Genomic DNA, 21,768 nt, shown 5'->3' with positions numbered 1-21,768 from the left:
CCCAGAAAAACAGAAAAAAAGGAAAAGATAGAAATACAGAAAATAGAAATACAGCCTCATGCCAAGATGGCATGAGGGGATGACTCGAATGAGTACACCAAAGGGCTTACACGTGGACTTGGCCTTTTATACCCATGACCTCCATCTTGTTCGTGTGACTCTGAAGTAGTGAAAGTCCCTGTAAGGTACCTCCCCTAGCAAGGTGTGGTGATGTGTCTCCTTTCATGAAGGTTGACCCCTCCTACCATCTTAGTTAGCTTATCCAATCATTTAGATCTGTCTTTAGATAAAGGCCTAGTTCTCCTCAACTAAGATCTGTCTTTAGAGACAGGCCTAGTTCTCCTTTCCTATTGACTGGTTAATTACTTTGAGCTAGGTTAATTTACATTGGAATAGCTGCCTGTTTTAGGCAGAAATCAAGACCTTTCTTTACCCATGTCTGCCGCCATTTTGACACAACTATTTTGAAGTATACCAATTATTTACTTTTGGAATATATTTATCAGAGCTTTCCCAAATTTTCCTAGGCCATTCCAATACTGGTACATTCCCCCCTTTGTCTAGTAACTTCCTGACACCTGTCAGGCCAAAGGTAGACATTTACAATTTTACAAACATTTAACACGAGCTCAATTTCCATCAATTTCCCCCCCATTTCTATTGCATCAATGTACCCCTCAGCAAAGGAATAAGGACGTCGAATCGGTCATAAACTGCTTCGAGCTGTACAAGGGTGAAGTTGGGGGGCCCCAGCTTTAGGGTAACATTCATGCATGTAGTTGGCATGCGGGAATCAGATGGGTCCATGTCGTGTGCGTCCATGATGATCCAAAGGGCCTCGATAGATGTCTGTCAGGTTCTGTCTGTCGGCAAGCTTTAACCCTATGAGACAATACTCAATACAGGTTAACCATGAAACCCAAAAGATAACATTTAAATGAGAAATTAAAAGCGGTTTTGCTGATTTAAGCTGAAACACACCTTAAAAACTGTATCATAAATTACCACGGAAATCCATGACATCATAAAAGCATCCCTAGTGTCTTAAAACATTGATTTTGTCAAAGAAAATAACTTAATTGGACTTTTCTGAAGTAACCATTTTAACTAAGACTGATTGAGATTAAAAAATCTTTGAGCAATAACTTTAGTGCAGCCAGCAAAAGAAAAAATCTTTTGTTAACAGGAGCTGAATTCTCTGGTGTGGCTAAGAATGGTAGAATGGGGAAGGTCATTCTGGACGCCGCAGGCTAAATCTTGAGTAAAGAGATGGCTCAGGGCTGGCCTGTTAAGCCCCCCCACCCTGGCTAAGCTTTTGGATCTTGGGTCAGGAAAGAAGGGCAATGCCTTAGAACTGGCCTCTGAGATCTCACTGCATGATCGCCTAAGGCCCTTTTAGTCAACTAATGTGGTGGTAATTTACTGGGAACCTAGGTCTGGGGACCCCATTTCCCTTCGGAACTGGGGGCGCTCAGCCATTTAATGGTCCCCCTTTGCACCGTGAGCCAGGCCTCGGAGGGCCTATTTGGCTTCCTGGTTGAGAGCATTACTCCAGTGATGCCCTTGCTTTCCATCCTTAAGCAGACTTGAGCCCAGGCTTTTGTGCTCAGCCAGAGTTCTTAAGGCTTTTGTCCATCTCTTTCCCTTTTCAAGTCCCTACTAAACAGAATTGGCAGCCTTCAGTCTGAAGATGGCCTCCCGCTCTACCAGGTAAAGATTTAAGAATGCCAACACTTATTGCTTGAGTTGGTGATATCGCTCTAAACTCAGCCCATAAAAGGAGAAAAACTACCACATATGGACAGATTGAAGTTTAAACTCTCCCTCCTCATACTACCTTAGCCAAGGCTACCACAATTGTCTCAATCCTGCAATCATTAAAGAAATCTGGGTGGTCTCTGAAGTTAAAGAACAGCTGAAGATAAACTACTTTTATCTATCTTTCCTCCTTTCTACAGAATAGATCTAATCGCCTTATGGTATTATAATTTATACTTCCCTGAGGGGGCCATGTGTCTTCATCCCCTAGCGCATACTGTGGCCATACTTGGGTGTAGAAAAATATAAGAGCTTTCTTCGTTAGCATTCATATGTAGGCTCTGGAGAATAATAAAGATGAATTTTAAAAAGGGTTCCAAGCCGGGCGTGGTGGTGCACACTTGTAATCCCATCATTTGGGAGGCTGAGACCGGAGGATCGCAGTTCGTAGACAGCCTCAACTACTTAGTGAGGCCCTCCGCAACTCAGTGAGACCCTGTTTCAAAATAAACAATAAAAAATTGGGCAGGGGGTGTAGCTCGGAGGTTGAATGCCCCTTAGTTCCATCCCCAAACCTGCAAAAAAAAGGGGGGGGGTTTCCAATCAGGCCTGTAATCCTGGTACTTGGGAGTCTGATACAGGAGGATCAAAATTTTCCAGACCAGCCTCAGCAACTTAGTCTGACTCTTAGTAACCTAGTGAGACCCTTTTTCAAAACAAAAAATAAAAAGGACTAGGGAATAGCGTTGAGGTAGATTGCTTCTGGGTTCAATCCCCAGTACTACAATGAATGAATGAATGAATGAATGAATGAATGAATGAATGACTGACTAGGGTTCCAGAGCTTCAGTGGTAGTCTGTTCAGGGAGAAAGTAAACAACTAAAACCATCAAATGTTATAATTTATGGTAGGTACAGTGTGGTACCAATGAAGGCATGATCAGTTTTATGTTGCGAGAGGTTGGTTGGTGAATAGGGGAGTGCAAAAGCAGCAAATATGAGAAGACTTCACAAAAGATAGGATGTTTAAGCTGAAGTTTGAAGTTGATTATTGAAGGTTGAGGTAAAAAGCCTTTCTGGCAGCAGAGCATCTATATATAATATGAGGCCTTGTGATGCACTGGGCAGCCTAGAAGTGTTTGGAGGCACTTGAGAGAGGATTCAAACATGAAGCCAGCCACTGTGAGTACTGGAGAATCAGGTCAAGGAGCTTAAGGGTTGGCATTTTCAGAAATATTTTAGATTAAGAGAAACTTTAAGCTGGATGTGGTGGCATGTGCCTATAATTGTACTTATATGGGAGGCTGAAGTGGGAGGATCACATTAAGTCCAGGAGTTCAAGACCAGCCTGGAAAACATGGCTTTCTAATTATGTGGTTCTTACTATACAGTCACTATTTAGACAATTCAAGCTGTGTCAGTAGCTCTTTTTTCAAGAACATTTTTCTAAGCTGGAAGTGGTGGCGTAGGCTTGCAATCCCAGTACTTGGGAGGCTGAGACAGGAGGATGGTGGGTTCCTGGAGAGCTTCAGCTGCTTAGTGAAAGACCCTCTGCCACATAGTGAGACTTTGTTTCAAAATGAAGAATACAAAATAGATCCTGGGTATAGCTCAGAGGTAGAATGCCTCTAGGTTCCATCCCTAGTACATAAAAAGAAGAACCACCTTCTCCTGAAGGGTCTTCCAGTTGGTGCTGCTTCCTACCCCATTCTCAGTTCTGCCCTCTCTTCACCACCTTGCCCTCACTAACGTCTAGCTTCGACTGTGTCTATAAGGGAGGGCCCTCTTTGAAGAGTGTATGAGCTTCGAAGTAAGAAGGTAGGAAGCTGGGAAAAGATACAGTGGTTTAGTAGCTATTTTGCCGTACTTTCTTGATAAGGAGGCCATTCCGTTCTCTTAATCCTACCTTGCTCCTCCTCTACCTCATTAAAAAAAAAAAACCTACCAATTAGATACTGATTTGGACCAAAATTAGCAAATACTTATGGGAAGGAGCACATGTAAAAATCTGAGTAGATGTTACTCTTTCTTCTGCATGGATTCTCCTGTCTCCATATTTAAGAATGTTGCATTCTCTCTTATCATAAGAGAGCAAAATAATACAGAAACACCTCTCATTTCCCTCGCTGCCCCTGCATTCATAGTCAGGTGGTTTCTTTTCACCTTTAACCATCAAAGGGAGCTTATTAGCTTTTTTTGTAATCTTTCTTTCTGCCTTCAGATTAGTTCAAAAAGCATTTACTTTATGTGCCCACTCATGGCTGGCCTTGTGAATGCAATATACACCAGTGAACAAGACAGACATGATATCTGTCTTCATAGAATTTTAAAGTTTCAGGAGTGAGAACTATTCTTTCTAAGCTTCCTAAATACTTTCAGTAGAGGGTAACAAATCCAGTTGGTATTTCTTTTAACACTTGATATTCTCTTCCTGCTTCTCAAAGGAAAGATAGTTTTCTTGAGTTTAATAACGATATCCTCTCCTGGGAGAAGAAAGCTTCTACTTCTCTGAGTACACATTCTGAATCTCTGTGCTCCTCTTTCCCTTAAATGTCTCTTTCAGACCCTCCAGTGTTTATTTTCTCAAAGAGCTCTTTCTACTAATTTCCCTTCTTACCTTATTCCCTTTCCCTCCTCTTACCTTCCCTTCTCCCTCCCTTCTCTCCCAAGGGGATTATACTTCTGAGCTACACCACCAGCCCTTTTTAAAAATTTGAAATAGGTTTGCCGAGCATGGTGGTACACACTTGCAACCCCAGTACTTGGGAGGCTGAGACAAGAAGATCACAGGTTTGTATCCACTCTCAGCTACTTAGTGAGGCCTTCTGCAACTTAGATCCTGTTTCAAAATAAAAAATTAAAAATAGGGCTGGGGTATAGCTCAGAGGTAGAATGCCCCTGGGTTCAATCCTCAGTACCATAAAAAAAAAAAAGAAAGAAAAAGAAGAAGTAAGTTCTCACTAAGTTGCAGAGATTGGCCTCAAACTTGTGATCCTCTTATCTCAGCCTCCCAATACTGGGAGTACAAGTATGTGCTACCATGTTTAGCTCCTTTTTACAAACTTCTGGTGTAAAACACTTCCTGGGAAATCTCTTCTCTATATTCTTGAATCCCAAGTTCTTTACCTCCAGCAAAGCATTTTCTCCTGATCTATATATCCAGATAACCAAGACTACCATCAATATACCCCATAACATTTCAAATTCATCATGTCTGATACTAAAATCAACATGTTTCCCCACCTGAGGCTTGTAATGTACTTTTTCTTTTTTTTTTCTTTTTTTATTAATTTATTTTTTAAATTGGTGCATTGTAGTCATATATCAATCACATTGGAGTACAAGACTTGAGAGGATATACAAGCACACATTATCCATTTAGCCCTCCTCCAGCCCCCATCCCATTCCTTCCCCCTCCCTCCATCCCACGCTTCTTTGGTGATTTACTTTGATACATTTGTTTATGTACCTCCTGCGTTTTAAAGAGGCTCGGTCCTCCAGTATTACATACCCTCTGATTGGTCACATTAGTTGCTTCACTATAGTGCCCTTTCTATAGCTCAACCTCTTCCTGTTGCCCCTTTCCTCCTAGTTATTGCTGATTAAGAGAAGCATATGATTTATATTTTCTGCGATATTTCTCTGTGCATGCTGCGTTGCAAGTACCGATTCCACTCTTGATGGTCCCAGTAGTGGCCTGGCTGTAATGTACTTTTTCTTATCTCTATATTGCACTGTGTGTGTGTGTGTGTGTGTGTGTGTGTGTGTGTGTGTGTGTGTGTGTGTGTGTGTGTTGTTACTGGGAATTGAACCCAGAGGCATTCTACCTTTGAGCTATACCCCAAGATCTATTTAGTTTCTTATTTGGAAACAGTTTCACTAGGTTGCTGAAGGCTTCACTAAATGCTGAGGCTGTTCTCAAACTTGTGATCCTCCTGTCTCAGCCTCCCAAGTGCTAGGATTATAAGCATTCACCACTTCACCTTGTCACCGTTGCCTTTCCAGTTGCCTGTATCATTCAGGATAATTTGCCCTCTCTCAGTTACTAAATTTAATGATTCTCTTCTGACCTCTGTTTATCATCTTCTTTCTGTCCTTGTTGCCATGACTGTATCAGATGTTATCCCCCCCCCCTTCTTTCTGTCTTTTTTTTGGGGGGGGTAGATGAAATCAAGGAGACTTCTGTCTTTGCACTATACTCCCAGACCTATTTTTATATTTTATTTGAAAACAGCGTCTAAGTTGCTGAGAGCCTCACTAGTAGCTGAGGCTCTCAATTATTTTGAACCTGCACGGTCCTCCTGTCTCAGCCTCCCAAGTACTGGGATTATAAGCATGTGCTACAATGCTTGCCCGGCTCTTTCTGTCTTAAATTTATCCATCTCATTGCTTCCAGAATTAGCCTTAATGAATAGAAGAAGCAAAGGAAAGCCAGGCATACCTAGTAAGCTACTTAGTAAGACTCTCAGAAACTTGGTGAGACCTTGTTTCAAAAAATAAAATGACTAGCCGGGTGTGGTGGCACATGCCTGTAAATCCCAGCTTTCAGGAGGCTGATGAGGAGGATTGTGGTTCATGGAAAGCCTCAGCTACTTAAGCCCTTTGCAACTCAGACCCTGTTTTAAAATAAAGAATACAAAATAGGGCCGGGGTGTAGCTCAATGGTAGAATGCCCCTGGGTTCTATCCCAAATACTGCAAAGAAAAAAAAAAGAAAATAAAAGAAATTCAGAGGCAAGCAGAAGTAGCTATTCTAATATATGACAAAACAGACTTTTAAGTTAAAATGAGTTGGAAGAGACATAGAAGGTTACTACATATTGATAAAAAGAAAGATTCATCAAGAGATCATGATTATAAATATATTTGCAATGTATATCAGGATACTCCATTTTATAAAACGACTATTATTATACACAAAGGAAGAGATAGGCCTCATTACAATAAAAGTAGGTGACTTCAGTACCACCAATAGATAGAACATCTAAACCAAAAAGTCAACAAAGAACTTAGGCTTAAGTTACATTACAGAACAAATGGACTTAATAGACGTATATATACGATACTCCATTCAACATCTACAGAGTACACACTGTTTTTCTCAGCATATAGAACTTTTTCCTCCCAGAATTGATCATAAAGCAATTCTTAATGAATTTTTAAGAACTGAAACAATTTCTTGCATTCTGTCAGATAATTATGGAATGAAACTAGAAATCAGCATCAAGGGAAACTGTACAAGGTGACTGATTCAGTACACTTTGGAATGAACAGTGGGTCAGTGATGAGCACCTCTGTTAAGAAACAGTGTTCTCAGCCGGGTGTGGTGGTGCACGCTTGTAATCCCCACGCTTGGGAGGCTGAGACAGGAGGATCACACAGGTTCAAAGTCGGCCTCAGCTATTTAGTGAGGCTCTCAGCAACTTAGTGAGACCTTGTTTCCAAATAAAATATAAAATAGGTCTGGGAGTATAGCCCGGAGGTAGAAAGCCCTGGGTTCCACCCAAAAAAAAAAAAAAAAAAAAAAAGTAAAAGAAAAGAAACAGAGGGTTCTCAAATAAATAACTTAATTATGCACCTCAAGATCTTAGGAAAAGCCGGGCGTGGTGGCGCATGCTTGTAATCCCAGCATTAGGGAGGCTGAGACTAGAGGAGCGCGGTTCGTGGACAGCCTCAGCTACTTAGTGAGGCCCTCTGCAACTCAGTGAGACCCGGTTTCAAAATAAAGAATAAAAAATAGGGCAGGGGGTGTAGCCCAGAGGTCAAATGTCCCTGGGTTCCATCCCCAGACCGGCAAAAAAAAAAAAAAAAAAAAAAAAGATCTTAGGAAAACAAAAACACATCAAACTACCAAATTACTAGAAATAAATAATAAAGATCAGGGCAGAAATAATTAAAATTGTGATGAACAACACAAAGGATCAATAAAACAGAGTTTTATTTTTGGAAAAGGTAAGCAAAATCATCAAAATCATGGCTAAACTAATCTAAAGAGAGAAAACCCAAATAAATTAAATTAGAGGTGAAATTGAGGATATTACAACAAATAAAACTGAGATTCATACGATTAAGGAAAAATTTGAAACACTTTTTCCAGTAAGTTGAAAAATTTAGAATAAATAGACAAATTTCTTGACACATTACCTTCTAAGTAGCTTTTTAAATTTTTTTTATTTTTTGGTGGTACTGGGGGTGGAACCTAGAGGGTTTCTACCTCCAGGCTATACTCCCAGACCTTTTTAATATTTTATCTGGAAACAGGATCTCACTAAGTTGTTGAGAGCCTCACTAAGTAGCTGAGGCTGGCTTCGAACCTGTGCGATCCTGTCTCAGCCTCCCAAGCGCGGGGATTACAAGTGTGCACCATCACGCCCGGCGACACGTTACCTTCTAAAATCGAACCAAGCAAATACAAAAACCAAAACAGGTCAGTGACAAGAAGTGAGATTGAAGCAGTAATAAAAAAAAGTTTCCCAACAAAGAAAATCCCAGGACTTTTCAAATGCCCACAATACCAATGTTCTCAAAATATGTTATAAAATAGAAAAGGAAGGTAACCTCCCAAACTCATTTCATGAAGCCTATATTACACTGCCACCAAATCCTGAAATGAACACAACAAAAAAAGAACTATAAACCAATGTCCTTCATGTATATAGATGCAGAAATTCCAAGTGAAATATTTGCAGATCCAGTTCAACAGATCACGTACCGTGGTCAAGTTGTTTCTACTCCAGGCATCCAAGGATGGTTAAACACATGCAAATTAGTAAATATAATCCAACATATATGTGAAATTAGGGACAAAAATCACAGAATTATCTCAGTAGATATAGACAAAGCCTTTGGTAAAATTCAATATTCCTTCATGATAAAAGTCTTGAAAAAATTAGTTGTAGAAGGATCATACCTCATGCCTCAACATAATAAAACCTATGTATGACAGCTCCATAGTCAACATCATCCTGAACGGGGAAAGTTGAAAGCATCTCTTCTAAAATTGGAACAAGACAAGGATGTCCTCTCTCACCATACTTTCAATATAATATTTTAAGCTTTAGCCAGAGCAATCCGGCAAGAGAATAGAAATAAAAGGGATAGAAATAGGAAAGGAGGAAATCAAATCATCTATTTGCAGACAGTTTGATTCTCTACCTCTAAAACAAATTCAACAATGTAGAGGATACAAAAATAAATGTACAAAACTCAATAGCTTCTCTACACACCATTAATGAACTCACTGAGAAAGAATTTAGGAAAGCAGCCTTATTCACAGTAGCCACCAAATAGCAGACCTCAGAATAAACTTGACCAAGGAGGTAAAAGATTTTTACAATGAAAATTACAAAGCACTGAAGGAAGAAATTGAAGAAGACATCTGGGCATGGTTGTGCATTCCTGTAATCTTAGTATTTGGAAGGCTGAGACAGAGGGATGGCAAGTTTGAGGCCAGAGTATAATAACCTAGTGAGACCTGTTACAAAATAATAAAAAGGGGTATAGCTCAGAAGTAGAATGTTTTCTGGGGTGAATCTTCAGTAACAAACACACACATATCCCCCCCCCAAAAAAAAGAAAGAGAGAGTATGTGAAAACAAAGACATTGAGGAAGATACTAGAAGATAGAAAGTCTTCCCACGTTCATGGATTGGGAGAATATTGTTTAAATGTAAGTCATACTACCAAATGCAGTGTACAGAATAATGTCATTCCCACCAGAATACCAATGGCATCCTTCACAGAACTAGAAAAAAATTCTAAAACTCATGGACGTACAGAAGATCCCAAGTAGCTAATGCAATACTAAACAAAAAGAAAAATTGCTGGAAATAACACAGTACCTGATGTCAAAACATACTACAAGCTGGGTGTGGTGGCCTACACTTATAATCCCAGCATTTGGGAGACTGATACAGGAGGATCACAGTTCGAGGACAGCCTCAGCTACTTAGTGAGGCCCTTGGCAACTCAGTGAGACCCTGTTTCAAAATAAAGAATAAAAAATAGGGCTGGAGGTGTAGCTCAGAGGTAGAATGCCCCTGGGTGCCATCCCCGGTACCTCAAAAAACAAAAACAAAAACAAACAACACGATCCTGGCATAAAACAGATATGTAGACCAATGGATTAGAATAGAGAACCCAGAAATAAACCCATGCATTTATAGTCAACTGATTCTTGACAAAGGTGCCAAGGACATACGGCGGAGAAAAGACAGCATCCTTAACAAATGATGCTGGAAAAACTAGATACTGACATTTAGAAAAAGGAAATTAGAGCCAGTCTCACCCTCTACAAAAATCAGCCTAAAATGGATCAAAGACCTTAATGTAAGACCTGAAACTAGTGGAAGAAAACACAGAAGCACTTCAAGATATTGGCAATGCAGTAATTTCCTCAGGAAACAAAAGCAAAAATTGACAAATGAGATTACATCACATTGAAGTGTTTCTGCACAATTCAACAGAGTGAAGAGATAACCTATATGATAAAATCTTTGCCAGCTATCAGACAGAGAATTAATATCCAGAGTGAGTAATTTAGAAACTTACTGGTGCATGGGGAGCTGAGACAGGAGGATCTTAGGTTCAAGACCAGCCTTAACAATTTATCAGACCCTGTTTTGAAATAAAAAGCAATAACTTGAAGGTATAACTTGAAGTTAGCATGCCTCTGTTTTTTTTTTGGGGGGGGGGTGGTAGTGGGGGTGGAACCCAGAGGCTATCTACCTCCGGGCTATACTCCCAGACCTTTTTTATATTTTATTTGGAAACAGGGTCTCACTAAGTTGCTGAGAGCCTCACTAAGTAGCTGAGGCTGGCTTCGAACCCGTGCGATCCTCCTGTTTCAGCCTCCCAGGCACGGGGATTACAAGCGTGTGCCACCATGCCCGGCTATGCCCCTGGTTTTAGTTCCCAGTACATGCAAACACTTAAGAAAAGAACAATTAATCCAATAAAAAAGGGTAAATGATCTAATAGATTTTTTTTGTGTGTGTGGTGCTGGGGTTCCTGGAAAAACCCTTCTACCTCCAGGCTACACTCCCAGACCTATTTTATATTTTTATTTGGAAACAGGGTCTCAAGCCAGCGTAGCTGGCTTCAAACCTGCGTGATCCTCCTGTCTCCACCTCCCAAGTGCGGGGATTACAAGCCTGCACCACACGCCCGGCCTAGATGTTTTTTCTTGAGTAACAAAAATTTTGTTTTGATTACTGAATAATAAAATTGTTATGCTAAAACACATTAATTCAAAAGAAGACTAGAAAGGAGAGAAAAGAACTTAGATCTTGAAGACAAACAAGAAGCACCAAATGAGAATACTTAAGTCTAGTTAATAGTGATTGCATAAACATAATGGACTGAATTCCTCAATTAAAATAGAAATATAGTTGGGCTGAGACAGGAGGATCGTGGTTCACTGATAGCCTCAGCTACTACTTACTGGGGCCCTTTGCAACTCAGTGAGACCCTGTTTCAAAATAAAAAATAGGGCTGGGGTTGTAGCTCTCTGAGGTAGAATGCCCCTGGGTTTCCTCCCCAGTACCAATAAATAAATAAATAAATAAATAAATAAATAAATAAATAAATAAATAGAAAAATTGAGTCATATTTGCCAAAGGCATGTTCAAAGTATCAGAGTATGGAAATACTCTAAGAATATAAAAAGAAAAGATACATTTACATACCAATCAAAATTATATTAAAGTAGTAATGCATTGATCACAAAGATTTTAAAGCAAAAATCATTAGTTATTTAAAATGATAAAGTTTAAGCCCGGTGTGGTTCATGCTTATAATCCCAGTACTTGGGGGGCTGAGACAGGAGGATCTCAGATTCCAGGACAGCCTCAGCAAGTAGCGAAACCTCATCAACTTACGGAAAGCCTGTTTCAAAACAAAACAGGCTGGGGGAGTAGCTCAGAGGTAGAATGTCCCTGGGTGCATTTCCTATTACCACTTAGACAGACAGATAGGTGGTGGGGCTGAGCAGAAAGGAGAGGGAACACAAGGAAGAGCTGGGCAGGAAGGTGAGGATGTTTAGGAGGAAGAGGCAAGGGCTCAAGGTAGAGAGCACTAGGAAAGAGGGGAACTCATGGAGGAAAGGAAGGAAAGGATCTGAAAGAGGAAGGGTAGAGAACTCAAGGTAGGGCTCAGCTGGAGGTAGATGGGGAGAGAACTCATGGTGGAGATCAGTAGGAAAGAGGGAACTCACTGTGGAGCTGAGCAGGAAGAAGATGTCAGGGTGGAGGAGGAGGGAACACAAGGAATTGAGAAGGAGAGGCTCTCAAGGTAGAGAAAAAGAACTCGAGTCAGGGCAGGAAGGAGAAGATGTCAGGATGGAAGGGGAGAACTCAAGGGAGCGGGGCTGAGGAGGAAAGATGAAATCTCAAGGCAGAAGAGCACTCAGATGGAGCAGAGCAGGAAGGAAATGATCTCATGCCAGAATGGATTGAATAGTTGCTTTTTTGTGGTCTGGGGATGGAACCCAGGGGAATTCTACCTCCAAGCTACACCCCCAGCCCTATTTTTTATTCTTTATTTTGAAACAGGATCTCACTGAGTTGCACAGGGCTTCACTAAGTAGTAGCTGAGGCTGTCCACAAACCCGTATCCTCCTGTCTTGACCTCCCAAATGCTGGGATTACAACTGTACCCCACCTCATCCAGCTTTGTTTGTTTGTTTTTGTGGTGCTGGGGGTAGAACCCAGGGACCTTCTACCTCTGGGCTACACTCCCAGACCTATTTTATATTTTCTTTGGAAACAGGGTCTTGCTAAATTGCTGAGAGCCTCACCACGTAGCTGAGGCTGGCTTCTGGCTTGGAATCTGTGCGATCCACCTGTCTCGGCCTCCCAAATGCTGGGAGGCTTGTTTGCCCAGCTTGTTTGTTTGTTTGTTTTTATACTAGGGATTGAACTCCTCAGGGCCATTTTACCATTGAGTTTCATCTCCAGCCCAGTTTTTTAAATTTTGAGAGTCTTACTAAATTGTTGAGGCTGCTTTGAACCTCCTGTCTCAACTTCCCAAGTATTGGGATTATAGGCATGCACCACCATCCCTGGCTTAGAGTAGGAATTTATAAAAAATGATTTAAATACAGTTGTTTCTTTTTTTTTTTTTTGGTACCAGGAATGTAATCCAGGGCTTTTTACTTCTGGGCTATACTCTCAGACCTATTTTATATTTTATTTGGAAACAGGATCTCACTGAGTTGCTGAGAGCCTCACTAAGTAGCTGAGGCTGGCTTCTTCTTCTTCTTCTTTTTTTTTTTTTTAAACAGGGTCTCACTAATATCTGAGGCCAGCTTCGAACCTGCGTGATCCTCCTGTCTCAGCCTCCCAAGTAAGGGGATTCCAAGTGTGCGCCACCATGCCCGGATTTATAAAAAAAAATGATTAAAAAAAAAAAAGAACAACGTAAGGTAGTTTGTTTCCCCAGGTAACTTTTTTGGGGGTGTGTGTGGCACTGGGGATTCAGCCCAGAGTCATTTAACATCTGAGCTAAACCCAGCCCCATTTTATTTTATTTTTTTAAAATTTTTTATTGGTGCAGCCGGGTGTGATGGCTCACGCTTGTAATCCCAGTACTGGGTAAGCTGAGACAAGAGGATCACAGGTTCGCAGCCTGCCTCAGCTACTTAGGCTTTCAGCAACCTACTGAGACCTTGTTTCCAAATAAAATATAAAATAGGTCTGGGGCTGTAGCCTGGAGGTAGAAAGCCTCTGGGTTCTATCCCTAGTACCACCAAAAAAAATGTTTTTTATTGATGCATTGTAGTCATACATCTTACTGGAGTATAAGATGGTAGAGGCATACATACACATATCACTCATTTAGCCCTTGCCCAGTTCCCACCCTATTTCCTCTCCTCTCCCTCCTTCTCATGTTTGGCTTAGTGATTGACTTAGTGATGTTTGTGAATATACATCATGTACATTAAATAATTTCTTCCTCCCTCAAATAATCTCCAGTAAGGCCTTTTTATTTGCTGATTTATGGTTTATCTTCCTTGTATTTTTTGTTTTGAAACAGTGTCTCGCTTAGTTGTGGAGGGTAGCACTAAGTTGTTGAGGTTGGCTGGGAACCCGCCATTCCCGCCTCAGCCTCCCAAGTACTGGGATTACAGGTGTGCACCACCATTCTTGGCTTAGAAAACTCTTTTTTGCATTTCAGAAATATATGCATCATAATAATTCAAGCAATATAACAATCATTATTTTATTCAAGCAATATGGATAGATATAAAATGGAAAAGTGTTAAACCTCTACCTTTCTCAGTATTTGACTCTGCTGCATAAAAGTAGCTTCTGTAAGTGGCTTCTCATAGCCTTCTGGAATTTTTGTTGTTGTTTTGGTGAGGGTGGAACCCAGGGGCTTTCTACCTCCAGGCTACACTCCCAGACATATTTTATACTTTATTTGGAAACAGAGTCTTACTAAGTTGCTGAGAGCCTCACTAAGTTTAGCTGAGGCTGGCTGCGAACCTGGGAGATCCTCCTGACTCAGCCTCCCAAGCGCTGGGATTACAAGTATGCACCACCACGCCCAGCTGGAAGTTTTTTTTTTTTAATGCACGTACCATTACTTATATAACTTTTGAAAACATATAAGAGATATATATTCTGTTTCATCTTAATCACTTAATGTATCTGGATGATGGTTCAGTTATCAACAGATCTATCTTATTCCTACTGCATTCTTTTTAATGACTACATATTATTTCACTGTAGGTGTTTCTTCAAATAGTTTCTTATTGATACCATTTACATATTTTTTCAATTTCTCTAGTCTGATAGGTAAAAAACATATCTCACTGGGCTTGGTAGCACATGCCTATAATCCCAATACTTGGGAGGTTGAAACAAGAGGATCTCAGGTTTGAGGATGATCTTAGCAACTTAGTGAGACCCTATTTGAAATATAAATAGCCAGGCATGGTGGTGCACACTTGGCAATCCCAGTACTTGGGAGGCTGAGACAGGAGAATCGTAGATTTTAAAGCCAGCCTCAGCATTTTAGTGAGGCTGCCAGCAGCTTAGCAAGACCCTGTTTCCAAATTAAAAATAAAATAGGGCTGGGAGTGTAGTTCAGAGGTAGAATGCCCTGGGGTTCAATCCCCAGCAAACGCGCACGCGCGCGCACACACACACACACGCACACACGCGCGTGCACGTGCAGAGGTAGATATTGATTAAGTGATGACTTAATCACTTAATCAGCCAACATTTGTTGAATACCTGCTGTGATTCTTTCTTGTGAAAGACTGGAAATGTGTGCAAGACTGTCAAAATGTAGACATGGAATATATTTACATATTTGTTCTCAGTGTACTCTAGAACCCTATGATCTTTTAGGAGGAGATACGGTACGGTATAGTTTTATTAGTGGTATGTTACAGAAAAACAGTATGAATAGAAATATAGAAGAGAGCCGGGTGTGGTAGCACACTCTTGTAATCCCCGCGCTTGGGAGGCTGAGACAGGAGTATCACGCAGGTTTGAAGCCAGCCTCAGCTACTTAAGTGAGGCTCTCAGCAACTTAGTGAGACCCTGTTTCCAAATAAAATATAAAATAGGTCTGGGAATATAGCCCGAGGTAGAAAGCCTCTGGGTTCCACCCCCAGTACCACCAAAAAAAAAAAAAAAAAAAAAAAGATATAGAAGAGACACCTACTTCAGACTGAGTTTTTTCTTAGAAGAAATGTTAGAATTGTTTCTAAAAACCACATATATGTTAGACAAGCTGAGACAATAGGGAAGATCTTTCTAGATATTATTAGGTTGAAAGACGATCAAATGTGTAAATAGCATTTTTTTTTTTCCGGACTGGGGGTGGAACCCAGGGGCATTCTCCTTCAAGTGACACTCCCAGCCCTATTTTTATTCTTTATTTTGAAACAGGGTCTCACTGGGTTCCAAAGGACCTCACTAAGTAGCTGAGGCTGGCCGTGAACCTCGATCCTCTTGTCTCTGCCGTCCAAATGCTGGGATTACAAGCATGTGCCACTATTCCCGGCTCTGCATTTAATTTTTAAGATGAGAAGTCATGAGTGATATTAAGAGGCAGAGTATGTAGCATTTGGTGCCTGAACGTTGATTATAAGGTTTTGAGCCGCCTTGATGTTTGAGAAGTGTCAGTGTCATTGTATTGGTGTCATTAGTAAACACACTAGAGATGTGTAAGTGATATCCAGCTTTGTGTCTGTGGATTTTGAGGTATAGTGGGATTTCCATATGGGTGGATATGCACTCAGCTGTGAATTAGTGTCAGTTTAGGAGTACAGCTGAGGCTAGAGATTAAGATTTGGGGTTCTAAAGAAGTAGTACTCAGGTATGTAGATAGAATTTCAAGAGATATCTCAAAACAGGGAAGAAAGAGGGAACTAGAAACAAAATTTTGGAGAATAAGTAAATACTTTTTTTTTCCTTTTTAAACTGGGACCTAAATATGTAGTTTTAAGTTAGTTTCTTTATATTTTCCCTTCTCATTTTCTTTTAAGGAGAGAAGAGTATAAGGGAGAAGAAAATAAACATTTGTCAGGAATTAATTTATTGAAACCCAAGGCACTAAATAGCACTCAAAATCAAAGACAAATTTAGTTTCATTTAGTTGTGAAGGTAGGAGGGTACTCAGAAAGGAGGTTAAAAGAAGATTTTCTTTTCTTTTGCGGGTCTGGGGATGGAACCCAGGAGCATTCGACCTCTGAGCTACACCCCCTGCCCTATTTTTTATTCTTTATTTTGAAACCAGGTCTCACTGAGTTGCAGAGGGCCTTACTAAGTAGCTGAGGCTGTCTGCGAACCGCGATCCTCCAGGTCTCAGCCTCCCGAATGCTGCGATTACAAGCGTGCGCCACCACGCCGGCTTTAAAAGAAGATTTTCTGATTATCTCTTAATGAATCAGAAAATAAGATAGAAAGCCTCTGAGAATTACAGATTTTTTTTTTTTGGTGTGTGTGTGTGTGTGTGTGTGTGTGTGTGTGTGTGTGTGTTACTGGGGGTGGAACCCAGGGGCTTTCTACCTCTGAGCTATTCTCCCAGACCTATTTTTATATTTTATTTGGAAACAGGGTCTCACTAAGTTACTGAGAACCTCACTCAGTAGCTGAGGCTGGCTTCGAACATGTGGGATCCTCCTGTCTCAGCCTCCCAAGCACGGGGATTACAAGCATGTGTCACCATGCCTGGCAGAATTACAGATTTTTAGGTTTTACTTTGTAAATGGTTTGCATGTTTCATACTTTATGTTTAAACTTTGTATATTAAGATGACATTGATTTATTAAAATATTTCCAGTTTTTTCTATGGAACATATTACATAAAAGATTAAATACTTACAATTAAAAGAATGTAAGCCAGACATGGTGGTGCATGCTTGTAATCCCAGCATTTGGGAGGCTGAAACTGGAGGATCGTGGTTCGCGGACAGCCTCAGCTACTTAGTGAGGCCCTCTGCAACTCAGTGAGAACCTCCCTGTTTCAAAATAAAGAATAAAAAATAGGGCTGGGGGTGTAGCTTAAAGGTAGAATGCCCCTGAGTTCTATCCCCAGTACCGCCAAAAAAAAAAAAAAAAAAAAAAAAAAAAAAGTATATACTACATGGTCAAAGGGATCTGAACTTATTATGCACTTTGATTTCAGAAATCTCAGACCACATACATTCAGAACTTGAAGTCAGAGAGAAAAAAACTAGATAGCTTGTTGCAAAATACAAAAAGAAATAACTTTTATATAGCTTTGTGGTTGTTGTTTCTTTTACTGTTGTTGTTATTAGTGGTACTAAGGATTGAACCCAGAAGCATTCTGTCTCCCAGATATACCCCCAGCCCTCTTTATTTTTTGTTTTGAAATGATCTTGGTCTCACTAAGTTGCTGAGAGTCTTAAGTTGCTGAGGCTCTTCTACTATTCTCCTGTCTCAGACTCCCGAATGCTGGGATTACAAGCATAGCCTTCATGCTAGGTTTAGAGTCAAGTTTGAACCATTGAACCAGGGCTCAGTTAGTCTTTATAGACCCCTTTTCAAAGACTGAGTGCCACCTGCTGGAAGATTACAATGCATCTGATGTTCTTGTAAAGACAGGCTTCTAAAAGATCTGTCATAGGTGGGAAAGTGTCAGGTTTCAAAATGCTGATTCTTAAATTACAGTTTGGGAACTACTGGGGTGTTTTGGAATTGGACACATTTCCTAATTTACCATAAAATACATTACTTTATTTATCTTCAGTCTTTGGGAGGAGAGAGGAGATGGCCTACATTTTAAAAAATGATACACTCAGTGCTTCCTAAAATAAAGACATTGTCACTGTTCTCACCAATGGGGAAAAGATTGATGGTCATATGAATCATACTGTTATTTTAAGAATATAAGACAAGAATAAAAATTTGGATTTACTTTGAGGTAAGTTATTGAAGTATAAGAGGATTTAGAATCCTCTTGAGAAAAGGAATCAGAAACCCATGTTGGCATCATAGAGTTGGAGAATAAAACTGGAGAATGAAAGGGAAAAGGGGAAGAAAAATATGTGGATGAAAATACAAATGGATTCTGGAATTTTTAGTTTAGCACAATTACCAATCTGAGTCGGTATCCTAAATAGCAATTCAGAGAAAAGAAGTTTAGGATTCTAACTTTAGATTATTATATGTTTAGGACAGTAGAAAGTAAACTGTCCTCATAGTTACCTATATGCCTTGAGGTATATAAGGTGGATAATATCAGCATGTCCATTGAACATTCTTTGTGAGGCTCCATTGGGATTATGTTACTACATTGAGAGTATCTGGCACAGAATAATGTTAGCATTTAGCATGGGTCACAGGAAAATCATGGTCTGCTTTACTGCTGTGTAAATAGGATTAAGGCATATTTGTAGTTGTATGATGTCATGTTGAACAAATATTTGTGAAACAGGAGATTAAAGTCCATTGGTAAAATCTGATTTTGCCACAAGCTAATGAAAGCATCAGCAATGACCATCTCTCTTCATTGTGTCCCTTCTTAGATGACTACGTGAAAAGCTGAGATGTAAGATAGTATCCTACTTTGGTAGATTATTTTTATAATATTTATTTTTATTAGGAGTAATGCTCACTGTAGAAAATTGTTAGCAGAAAACATAGAAAAGGAAAGAAAAATCCCATTTTTCACACCCCAAAATATTAAAGTTTTAGTGTATTTTCTGTTTTATTAACATCATTTTATACATATATATGGTACTGCAGATTCTACCTCCGAGCTACACCCACAGCCTGATTTTTTATTCTTTATTTTGAAACAAGGTCTCACTAAGTTGCAGAAGGCCTCACCAAGTAGCTGAGGCTGGCCACAAACCTGCAATGCTCCTGTACTGTGATTCTCTCAAGTACTGGGATTTTAAGCATGTGCTACCAAGGACTGGCTGGAAACATCATTTTATACTTTTTAACTTGTGTGTGTTGCTAGGGATTGAATCTAGGGGCTCTCTACCACTGAAGCTATGGCGGACTGTGAACCTGCAATCTTCCTACCTGTGATCCTCTCAAGTACTGGGATCACAAGTGTGCGTGGCCACCATGCCTGGCTAGAAACTTTTTTTTTGGTGATACTGGGATGGAACCCAGGAGCTTTCTACATCTGGGATACACTCCCAGACCTATTTTATATTTTATTTGGAAACAGGGTCTCACTAAGTTGCTGAGAGCCTCACTAAGTAGCTGAAGCTGGCTTCGAATCTGCTCAGTCCTCCATGTACTGGGATTATAAACATTTGCCAGCACACCTGGCCATTTTATATATTTTTAATTTGTGTGTGTTGCTAGAGATTAAATCTAGGGCTCTCTACCACTGAGCCTTACCCCCATTTCTTTATTTTATTCAGTGACCAAAATGAGAATTGACAAACTAGGAAATCTGTCACTGAAAATAGGAAAAAAAAAAAGGTACTGGGAAGTAGTATATAAAAATTTCAGAGATGGAGTTTAGATGATTTTTTTCATGATTTTAGCACAGGTACTCAAAGTACCTTACTCCTTTCAAATTATTAGAATGGGTAAGTAGTTTCTGTTGCCTCATTGATGCCTTTATATGTGTCTCTTTCCTTACTACATTGTGGGAAAAGACTTTAGCTATACTGGAAAAAAAAAAAAAGACAAAGACTTTAGCTATAGTGGAAAAAAACCCATGGACTTTGGAGTTAGTCAGACCTACTTTATATTCAACCCCCCTTCTCTTTCTAGTTGTTTGTCTTTGGCAGTTATTTTTATCAGATTGAACCTCAGGTTCTTTGTATGTCATAGTTTTTATTAGAAATTAATGAGAACATTTGTATATAATAATTTTGTACATAAAATTTCATTAGTTTTCTCATTTCTTATCTTTAATAGAGCTTTACATTTAAGGGGTATTCTTGCCATAGTGCTTTATTACATGATTATATTCCTTTTGTTAGAGGTGAAAAATGTTAGCTTCAATATTTAATTATCTCTTTAAAACTGTTAGCATAGGCCGGGTGTGGTGGCACACGCTTGTAATCCCAGCGTTTGGGAGGCTGAGACAGGAGGATCGCACAGGTTCGAAGCCAGCCTCAGCTACTTAGTGAGGCTCTCAGCAACTTAGTGAGAGCCTGTTTCCAAATAAAGTATAAAATAGGTCTGGGAGTATAACCCGGATGTAGAAAAGCCTCTGGGTTTCATGCCCAGTACTACACACACAAAAAAATTCTTTTTTGTTGAATATTTATTGAGCACCAGTACTGTACTAGTGTGGATGGATATAAACAATATGAACACATTATTCCTGCCTCCCAAGGTGATATTTCTTTAGATAAAAATATATACATGAAGCTGGGTGTGGTGATGCATGCTTGTAATGCTAGGACTTGGAAGGCTGAGAGAGGAGGGTCACAGGTTCGCAGCCAACTTCAGCTTACTTGTGAAGCCCTCAGCAACTTAGTGAGAACCTGTTTCAAAATAAAGTATAAAAAATAGGGCTGCCGGGCGTGGTGGCGCACGCTTGTAATCCCTGTGCTTGGGAGGCTGAGACAGGAGTATCTCACAGGTTTGAAGCCAGCCTCAGCTACTTACTGAGGCTCTCAGCAACTGAGTGAGACCCTGTTTCCAAATAAAATATAAAATGGGTCTGGGAGTGTAGACTGGAGGTAGAAAGCCTCTGGGTTTCACCCCCAGTACCACCAAAAAAAGGGGGTAGTGGTGGCTTTTCTCTTAAGTAGTAATATTTTGGTGCTAATTTTTTCTTTCATTTTGTTTACCTGGGTTTTCTAAATTTTCAAAAAATTTATTTTGAAGTTATAAGACATACATTGTTCCCCCTTCTTGCTAACAGAATAATGACCCCTCTCTTTCTTTGCATTCAGCTTTTACGAGAATTGAAGCACCCTAATGTGATCGCATTGCAGAAGGTGTTCCTTTCTCACAGTGACAGGAAGGTGTGGCTGCTGTTTGATTATGCAGAACACGACTTGTGGGTAAGTGTAAACTCCCTGTGTTTATACTTAGAATTATTTCATGTAGGTGTGGAACATACATGTGGTACATATTGCTGTTGCACAGAAGGGAAAGCTTGCTGTTAACCACAATTCAAGATAAATATAATAAAATTGAATATCAAATTTAAAGAAATTATGCGATAAACTAACATTTATTGGAAAGATGGTATTTTTAATATTCAGAATTTTACTTCAGAAAGTTTTTGTTAGAGTGAGAGATTGTGCCAGGCATGGTGTTGTATACCTGCAATCCCAGTTTTTGGGAGGCTGAGACAGGAGGATCACAGGTTTGAGGGCAGCCTCAGCAACTTATTGATACTCTGTCTCAAAATAAAAAAGGACTGTGGGTTAGCTCAGTGGTAAAATGCCCCAGGTCAATCCCTAGTACCAGAAATAAAAAGAGTGAGAGATTGTAATTACATGCAAATAGTTAGTGGCAATATACTAATATGTATAGTGAAAATTACTGTCTTTTGTGATATGCACATTAGTTCAAACTTAAGCAGGTATATGTACTTGTGAGTA

The 21,768-nt window shown here is 39.9% G+C and overlaps 1 protein-coding gene across 4 annotated transcripts in view; it reads left to right on the top strand.

Moving 5' to 3' along the window:
• Positions 1 to 21,768, top strand: part of CDK19 (cyclin dependent kinase 19) — a gene marked incomplete at both ends in the record, with an annotated part of 160,236 nt that overhangs the window by 80,162 nt on the left and 58,306 nt on the right. For all 4 annotated transcript variants that reach the window (XM_080700789.1, XM_080700788.1, XM_080700787.1 and 1 more), the window contains one exon: positions 21,112 to 21,222. In XM_080700789.1, coding sequence (XP_080556915.1) covers positions 21,112 to 21,222 — 111 coding nt within the window. The remainder of the gene's footprint in view (positions 1 to 21,111; positions 21,223 to 21,768) is intronic.

This window comes from Muscardinus avellanarius (assembly GCF_963383645.1).
Source record: "Muscardinus avellanarius genome assembly, chromosome: 8".
Classification (NCBI taxonomy): Eukaryota; Metazoa; Chordata; class Mammalia; order Rodentia; family Gliridae; genus Muscardinus; species Muscardinus avellanarius.
This window is presented reverse-complemented; position numbering and strand designations above follow the sequence as displayed.